The sequence below is a fragment of the Ruditapes philippinarum genome, unplaced genomic scaffold, assembly GCF_026571515.1.
Source record: "Ruditapes philippinarum isolate M1 unplaced genomic scaffold, ASM2657151v2 ctg5250_1_1_1_1, whole genome shotgun sequence".
NCBI lineage: Eukaryota > Metazoa > Mollusca > Bivalvia > Venerida > Veneridae > Ruditapes > Ruditapes philippinarum.
In genome coordinates, this window is record NW_026862889.1 from 28,370 (window position 1) to 38,047 (window position 9,678).

A 9,678-nucleotide genomic window follows, 5' to 3' on the forward strand; every position below is an offset into this window, starting at 1 on the left:
CAGCAAAATTTTGAAAACTTGTCCCTCTGGTAATTATTACAATTTCAACAGACGTCCCCACCCACACTTGGATGTTGTTTTTTTCCATTATCCCTTATGTACAGACTCAATCAAACCTTGCAATTTTCATATACTTTTGTTGTGATTAATGCTTCCAAGGGATCACTTTGTTCCAGAATTTTTTTTTTTGCATTACCCCCTGTCAAACTTTTGTGAACCCCACTCGTGAAACAACCTGCCAACGCTCCATTGTAATCCTACTATGTGCGGTATTTCTAAGGTAATCTTTCAATATACGATTATGAACTGTTCATGTCTAATAGAGTATATGTTTATGTCTTAAGGAGACAAACTAAACCTTTCTTGAATTTCAAGCATTTTATTCCCAAAAATATCATTTGGTATAAATTTTAAAAGCAATACATTCTATCAACACATGAGCAAAACAATGAAATACTAGTATAACACACTGCTTTAATATGAAATGCATGTAGTTTTCTTAAGTATATAAAGCTCAGCAACAACCACAGTTGTATCATATACACAGTTGAACAAACGTCAAAGACTATCATATCATAAAATATTAACTAGATATTGCACTTATTGCAAGAATAACTCGTAATATCACCGCTGATATATTGTTCCAGGAATTAATCCCTTATCCATGTCTGCATCAGTGATGGCTTCGCGGCTGACATAACAACAGTATAGGTTGTATCACTGACAATATAACAAAAGCTAAGTAAGTTGTATTTACAGAATATGCACTGTTATGCTTAAGATTGAATTGGTGACATTAAGATTTTATTGGTGACATTAATATTTTATTGGTGACATTAAGATTTCATTGTAGACATTAAGATTTAATCGGTGACATTACACTAAAAACATTGGAAAGTCTCGTTGGCATTAAACTACAATATTGATTGAATAGTTAAATCCACGCTTGTTGAAGCCAAATAAGACATATATTTACCTGTTAATATAGTTTGGCAGTGGAAATAACATGATATGGAAATAGTTATTAAATAAATATATATTAACGAGCTAGGTGATATCATAAACATATCAGATTGACATTCTTTGGGTTTGATTTTTCGTAACATTAACATATCTATTAAGGATATGTTCTTCTGGCAAAACCTGCTGAAGAAAGACCTTAAAGTACTAGATAGAGTAGAACTACCAACCTGTTGAATTTTGCTAATTTTGCTTTCAAAGAAAGACTAAAGAAACAAAGCTGCGTCGCGTGAGACTCAAATTATCTAAACGAAAATAGTATACTTACGAGTTCAACACTTTAGGAGTGGACATTACATTAAACAAATTCATTACGGTTATATTGGCCTGTCCTAAACTTGATATCGCTTTAATGGCTGGATCTCTGAAAACAATAACAACATTAAAGGATATTTGAAATAATGTATTCATTACAACCGTATTATAAAGGGGATATTATTAAAATTTAATGATGCTATAAAATCTGTGTTTTAATGATGAATTGTTCTTTAATTCACTTACTGCGCTGATTCAGTTGGCTTGTATTTTGTAAATAATAACAATTCAATATCCTTTATATTATAAACTATGGCATCATTTCGTATTTTATTTTTTTTTGTTCAAATTTGTTTATAAGCGTTTTTATTTGATAACTCTAGTCATGAAAATATCATATATTTACACATATTAATATCAAGCAATCACTTGGGTATATTTCTGTTTTAGACATAACAGTTAACCAGATGGGGCATGAAGGCCGGATGTTTGAAGTGACTGACTTTAAACCACTTGCTTCTCATCCCCGTGGGTTCGATTCCTGCCAGGAACTTTAGATTTTGTCGTCCAGCTAACAAACAGAAGGTCCGTGGTTGAACTGGGGTTTCCATTGTGTGTAAAATAATGCACGGAGAATCACCCGAGGCCTTCCTTGCAATTCATCATATGACCTTCTAGTGTGATGTAAAACTCAAGCGAAATAAAGTCAACTTATTACTATTTTGAATACTTCGGAAAAGAGCTCTTAGTGTTTCCTTAAAGACTTTTTTTTCAAATAATAAAAAAAGTATTGTAAGATAGAGTAAAATGGAAAGAACATCCAAAACGACAAAGTTGGCTCGGATTGATTAACCCTTTTTACGGACGGTACTGGAAAGTTACCTTCTATTGTCATTAGGTGGCGGAGGTGTCCAGTGATCATAGTTGGTTTCAACCAGGAACCATCTAAAAGAAATGTTTCATTTAATAAAATATGTTATAAATAAACTTTTTATGGAATATCTTTTTATAAATTATTACTTTGTTAGGATTCGTTTTACCATCCATACGAAAATCTTTAATTTTAATTCTATTCAATACATGTACATGAATCTTTTTTTTTAAGTTTTTGATGTTACATTTTGTTTCTGTCCAAAACTGTGTTAAGCTTTTATTTACTTGAAACATCTTATACCGATTTCAACATAATCACACCTTCATATTACAAAACGACATTCCGATACCTTCCATTAGCTGGATCTAGTCTCCAGACATCATCTGGTGCAAGCCGCCCCTTTGTTATGACAGCGCCTTCTCCTGGTTTTACCCCACCCATGATAAAATACGCATCTGCTGCTGTTGGTGTGTAGGACAAACGGTTAATGGCTGCCTCAAAAGTCGTGTCATTAGCAAGGGCCTGAAACACATTTGGTAAGTAATTTAATACGATAATCTATATGTCACGAGATTCTTATTAAGTTAACGTACTACTTTATTTTTCAGTAAAAATCTGGTTTTGCTATTGCAAGCCTGGTAAACAACAAATATATCTCTTTCGGAGGTAAAGGATAAATCGCTTTGCCGAATCGTTCAAGCAAGTGCATGTTTGTCAATGTTGCAAAAAACCTTTGAACCAAAATATAATGACAATTACTTCATTAATTGTTCGACTTGGATTTAAGTGTCCTTAACAAGTGTCTTGGTAATACTAAATGTACTATAAGCTTAGAGTTCAACTGATACTCACATCTCTAACAAGGAAAGACACTGGTACCACATTTTTGTCAAGAATTCCAATCACAAGGTTCCATATAATTGACCCCTGGTCTAATATAAAAATATTAACACTATGTGTATTTGTGATCACATAATATAAATCTGGCTAAGATGTTATTTTCAGAACAAAGAATTAAGAAAATATATACAAATTTTGAGTTCATTGTTGTAGAATAATGCACCATTCGAGTTCGAATGCGTAGGAATATGATCACGACGGCCGACTGATTAATAACAAAGCATTTTAACGATAATCCGCATTATTAGTGCCGATTTTGCGACTCCGTGATAATGGTATTGCACGGCCTTGCATACGTCATTTGCGTTATACAAACATACTGTTAAGACCCGCCGAATGTTATCTTTACACTATAGGGGCGTGAATAAAAAATGATTTTTTGTTCTTTAAACAGTGTTTATTTCGGGTAACTATGTGAACTACATGTATGCTGATTTTTCAAGAAAATTAAAAAATATGAGAAGGTAATGCAGCTACTTTTCAATGCATAATTTGTTGGAAACATTAAACTGACGTGAGTGGCAATCAATCAGAAGTCAGTATTTCTTAACCACTCTGTCATGGATCTGGATTCAGGCCGTTAATGATCTTAAAGCGACTTGATTTACTGTATATTTACCTCTTTCATCTACGGTGACGGTAAATACATTAGGACGTTGCCCAGTTAAAGCACCGATATACCCAGCATAGGTTACCACACTGTACACCGTCTGTATATACAAATATGCTATTGCGTTAATTTATTGGTAATTTTTAAAAGAGAAAATTAATTCAATTGGTTTTGATAATTGTTTATGTGTTAAAATTTTATTAAAACGGTTGAGCAGCTATATTTATAAATTTGAAAAATGTCTTGCAGTCATTACTTATTCAACAAAACACATTCAAGTTTAAAGATAAATCACATCGCAACATATCGATATCTGATAGAAACTCATTAGAGAACAATCTTAAAAAAATCAACCTTACCTGACCACGTGACTGGAAATCCACAGCAATAGTTATGTTCTCTAGAATACCTGTGAAGGGGTAGTCTAAGTTTCTTGAATGCCAGATTTGACCTTTGTCGTCTTGTGATATTATGCTTGTGCAAAATCTGAAAAAAAAACATACATTTTTTCATGCCTTGTCGAACTACAGGACATTAAGTTCGTTATCATTGAAGTCTGTTTTCTACATGTCCGTGTATAATACCATTATTCTGAAGAAGAAGTAGAAGAAGAAAAAGAAAAAGAAGAAGAAAAAGAAGAAAAAAAGAAGTAGAAGAAGAAGAAGAAGAAGAAATTTTTATTTAACTTAAACATTTCCATGTATCTTATTATAGATCAAACTAAGAGTTATACATATAATACATGTCAACCATTTTGTTACGATGGATTTAAAATGTAATAGAATAATATTCATACTATAAAGGAGAAACGTCAATTAGTTTAATATTGACTTACGCGGAGACATCATAGATAAGATTGGTCATGACAATATCTCCTACACTTATGTTCAATGCCTTAGCAAATCCTGAAAGTGAAAAGTTAATTAAGGCATAAATATATCATTAAAAAGGGATATTAATTACATTGGTAACCAAGTTATATATAATATATTTCAGGCACGATATTTGTTTGTTACTGACATGATACAGTATGACCGTTTATTCCATATCGTGTCAGTTACGACCACTATATTCTTAAAAAGCCCAATAGTACCGAATAAACTGAAATTCAAAATTGTAAAAGCGTTGAATCGCAAATAAAAATACGTTTTTATTCGCGTTAAAGCTCCCTTGTTTTAATCATAACGCCTTTTGATTCGCGTGTTTCGCGTTATTACGCCTTTTGTTCCGCGTTTTGTTTCACGTTATAACGCTTTTTGCGTAATTTAAGAAATAATATATTCCAAACAGTGACTTTATCGCTAAATTAAATCACTGTTTGGAGTTCGGATGCGAGAAATTATATCACGAGGGTGTAGCCCGAGTGTTAAAATGATGCAATAAAATCACCGATTTGGATATATAACGTCAACAGTTGATATATAACGTCAACAGTGATTGTATTGCATAATAATACACACTTTCGGTTCTTCTATGTTTAATAGGGAAAACTGTTGGTCGTGTAAGACAAGTTATGACGTCATTCGTTTTGCGTTACTACACATTTTTTCGCTTATTTCGCTTTTGGTTTTTTTCGCTAACTCGCGTTAAATAACGCCAGTCCAATATTTTTATTTATTTCATTTGATACTTCTAGGCTTTCGGTATTTCTATATGACTAATATTATATTCTGGCGGCCATTTTGAACGTTTGTCTTGCCAAAAATAGTCTGGTTGCGTAATATTAGACAAAAATTAAAACATCAAAACATTCAATAAGAGAAGAGTACTTTGTATGACAGTTACAACATTTATCGGATAGGTACATTTACTTTTTTCTATAAATAAAGGGTTTATTTTCACCATTATAAAATAAACCCTGTATTTAGAGAAATTACTTGAATATTTTTTTTTTATTTACAATATTCTCTTTTGAAAAACTTAGCCTTAAATTGTGTGTACATGTATTTGCTGAATATATAAGAAAGAAGTCCGGCAAAACACCAGTGAAAATACGGAAAATATGTTTCACTTCAGTTCAAAATACATTTTTACAGTGAAAATACGAAAAAAGAAAATACTCATTTTATTACACCAATATATTTCAATATTTCATTCATAAGTATATAATAAATCGGTCAATAAAATAAATATTTCTATAATAGATATCTGCGTTAAGAAAATAAAATTTTCTATGAATAATAAGATGAACAATATTAATGTAAGTGATATCGGCGTTTTAGCTAGGCAAGATATACATGACTGTAAACTTAATAAAAATATCTAAAACAAGAGAAATATCGGTGATATCGTCAGGCAAGATGTATATTTATAGCAAGATAAATATTATTAATGTTAGATATTCCGGTGTTAAAGATAGACAATGATTGCATTTATAGCTAGAATAATTCTAGCTCTAACTACTATTTGATAATTCGGCGTTTATTAGACAAGACAAAAATTCAGAGACAAATAAAATGAACATAAGACAGATGCAATTTAGTTAGGCAAGAGATATTCGAGAGATATCGGCGTTATTATGAGGCAAGATATTCGATTTTCGTTAGGTAAGTTATTCTATTTACTCGAAATACTTATCCGAGAGATATCGGCATTATAATCAGGACAGATATTCCATTTATTAGACAGAGATATCGGTTGGATATATATTCGATTCATTCGAGAGATATCGACATTATTGTGAAGATATTCTATTCTTTTTCAAATGTATCGGCATGATTGTCAGGTAAGATATACATTTATTCGAGATATATCGGCATTATTGTAAAGATATTCTTTTTTTAAATATATCGGCATTATTGTCGGGCAAGGTATTCGATTTATTCGAGAGATATCGGCATTATTGTGAATATATTATTTTTTCACAAGGTATCGGCATTATTGTCAGGTGCGATATTCGATTTCGGTATTTTTGTCGGACAAAGTCAGTATAATACGATATGTCGATGCATACGATATGATAACATTAGGCAAGATATATATCAAATATTAAGATACATCGGGCGTTTCGGTTTATTGCATGCAATATGAATCAAACTGATATCGACATATCAATTGTCTGGCGAGATATTCGATTTATTCGACAGATATTAGTATAACTGTTAAGAAAAATATTTGATTTATACTAGGAATATCGGCATCATTGTCATGCAAGATATTCAATTTTTTCGAGAGATACCGGCATTATTGTTAGGCAAGCTATTCTATTTATTCGAGTGATATCGGCATTATTGTTAGGCAGGATATTCGATTTATTTGAGGGATATCAGCATTACTGTTTGGCAAGATATTCTATTTATTCGAGGGATATCGGCATTATTGTCAAGATATTCTTTCTATTCGAGAGATATCGGCGTTATTGTTAGGGAAGATATTCGATTAATTCGAGGGACATCGACCTTTTGTTATCAAGATGTTCCATTTTTTCGAGAGATATCGGAAATATTGTCGGGCAAGATATTCGGTTTATTCGAGAATAATCGACATTTTTGTTAAGCAAGATATTCCATTTATTCGAGAATTATCGACATTTTTGTTAAGCAAGATATTCATTTTTGCGAGAGATATCGGCACTATTGTCAGGCAAAATATTCTATTAATTCAAGATATATCGGCATTTTTGTCAGGTAAGATATTCGATTTATTCGAGTGATAACAGCATTATTGTCACGATTTTCTATTATTCAAAAGGTATCTGCATTATTGTCAGGTACGATATTCAATTTGGTATTTTTATCGGACAAAGTCAGTTGATACATACGATATGACAACATTAGGCAAGACATATATATCAAACATTAAGATACGTAATCGGTATATTACATGCAATATGAGTCAAAGTGATATATTAACGAGGTAAAGACATGTTGGCAGGCAAGTTTAACAATGTTTCTTTCTTATCTTATCGTTTATGAGAAGATTTGTTTGTTCGTATTGTATTTCCTGACTGTGACAGTGCTTAATAGTAATGTGACAGTGCTGTTTTCTTTAAACAAATTCAAAAACGAAATCGGAAGAAAATTTCAATTTATCTTATGAACATGCAATTAGTTTTATCTCTAACAACTTTTAATTCAATTTTTGCTTCGAATGTTCGACTTATGTAACATGGATAGTCATAAATAAAGCGGTTAAGGAAGAAGGAAACAAACTGGACACCACAAATTGATCGTCAGTAGTATTTTTCCGCGTATTATGTAGCTAAGCTTAAGGCTATTAAAAAAGCGGGTTATTTTCGTCGAGAAATCAGGAGGCTTTTCCCTCGCCTGGATGAAGAAAGAACTGTTTATGTCCCTACATAGATTGTAAAAAGCTGTAAAATAAGAGATCAAACAAAAGACATATACTTATAAATGAATTAAATGAAGCATTTTGTGTTCGACTACTAGAAATAGTTCCGCGTCCGATAAACATATCTTCAAATAATTTACATTTGCATATTATTATGTTTACCATAGTTTACATTTTATGTCGACAAGAAAGTAAAGGTAAATTGTGCATGTACCTCTCATTTCACCAGCATAGGGTTTAGGTAGATAATAATCTATGTCTGTGGCAATAAGTTCTATATACGGCAGTATATCTTTGGGTATCACTGAACTGAAAATAAAACAAGCAAAAAAGAAATTATTGCCCAGTGTCTAGATATAATATAGAAATCACTGTACATATGTCGTCGCCGCGTAGATTATACCGAAACATGTATCGAGCATCATGTTTGCACAGATAAGCAGTAATTATGTCATAAAAAACCGTAACCATATATTTTTCCTAATTTAATTTTTCGAGACAAAAACCCAAAAAGAAGTATCATGTTTTAATGTTATGTAAATTTCGTCATGAGATAACCTTATAGATTACAGGAAGATAAAGTTGTGTTTTATTAAAATTCAGTTTGATTAAGCCTAACATTGATGGAAATGGAAAAAAATATATAAAAAAACGAATAAAACAAAACAAATATATATAACTTCTGAATCAATTCCGACAGATATTTATAGACTGGTACATGGGTAATGTGGGGTATAGAAAATTTTTAAGATAAAAAACAAGTACGATAGAATGTACATTAATATTGTATATCTCATATACACACACTATAATATTACACTTGGATGGGCAAAATGTCTCCTTAAACATCAATTACGATCTCAAATTTAGTCAAGTGCAATTTTCCCTATAAACTAAAAGTATGTCGGTCTTACAAAAAATGCAATAAGAAATCTTTTTACATTAAGATAATATATTAACGAATCTGGCCAACATAACTGAAATCGTAATACGTATTATACCTTAAACACGAGCAAAAGTATAAAGATAACTTGCGTATTAATTCAAAACGTAATATCAACAAATATTTACTAAACTAATAACATACGTCACGATTGATTGAATATCCTTGATTAGAAATGTATGATCCAAAGCAACTTCCTGCCATCTTTTCTCTGGTTCCACGTCAAGATTCACTATGTATTTCTTCGGCGGTTTAATGAGTCCCTTTACCGGCGAAATACTTGCAAATAATATTCCAGCATAACAACATAATATTAAACACCCTCGCGTCATCTTTGTGTGATTAAATAAGTCATACGTATTACAGTTTGATATAGGATAGATATATGAAGTTACAGCGATAGGCCCGGTTAAATGTCCAATCAAGGATAAGATAAAAATTGTTCTCATGTGACATTAAACAATGACACAATAATAATTATTACTATTTACAAGTGTTTATATTAAACTGTATCTAAAATAAATATCAAGAGTGTCCTTTCTTTCATTTAACCGGATTTTACAACTTAGTCATACAGCTTAATTTTCCTTATGAATTAAGAGGCGAAAGTTTACTTTTACATTCATAAAAAATCCGTTGAAAGAAATGAATAACGGTTAAAATGATTCGAATTAACGGTTAAACATGGTTAAATACTTTGTAGAAAACCATATGTAGCTCAATATCTTAAATCAGATTAAGTTAATATTCTGAAAGCAAGTATAATGACATCGTTGGATACCCACG

At 31.4% G+C, this 9,678-nt stretch overlaps 1 protein-coding gene across 1 annotated transcript; it reads right to left on the reverse strand.

Moving 5' to 3' along the window:
• Positions 1 to 364: 364 nt before the first annotated feature.
• On the reverse strand, positions 365 to 9,449 carry LOC132720535 (N-acylethanolamine-hydrolyzing acid amidase-like). Its single transcript, XM_060704690.1, has 10 exons — positions 9,037 to 9,449; positions 8,164 to 8,258; positions 4,495 to 4,564; positions 4,019 to 4,145; positions 3,669 to 3,759; positions 3,002 to 3,081; positions 2,499 to 2,671; positions 2,158 to 2,220; positions 1,289 to 1,384; positions 365 to 720 (listed from the first exon to the last, which is right to left on the reverse strand). Exons 1-10 carry the CDS (start codon positions 9,339 to 9,341, stop codon positions 651 to 653), a joined length of 1,170 nt encoding a protein of 389 aa, XP_060560673.1. The 5' UTR covers positions 9,342 to 9,449; the 3' UTR covers positions 365 to 650.
• Between the last annotated feature and the right edge of the window lie 229 nt (positions 9,450 to 9,678).

Bases quoted from the DNA above. Each gene is read 5' to 3' on its own strand.
- LOC132720535 (XM_060704690.1), bottom strand. From the start codon at position 9,341: ATGAGAACAATTTTTATCTTATCCTTGATTGGACATTTAACCGGGCCT. The intron at 8,259-9,036 runs GTATGTTATTAG...TTTTATTTTCAG, and splicing joins GATATTCAATCAATCGTGAC to TTCAGTGATACCCAAAGATA. The intron at 3,082-3,668 runs GTAAATATACAG...TTTTTATATTAG, and splicing joins CGTCACCGTAGATGAAAGAG to ACCAGGGGTCAATTATATGG.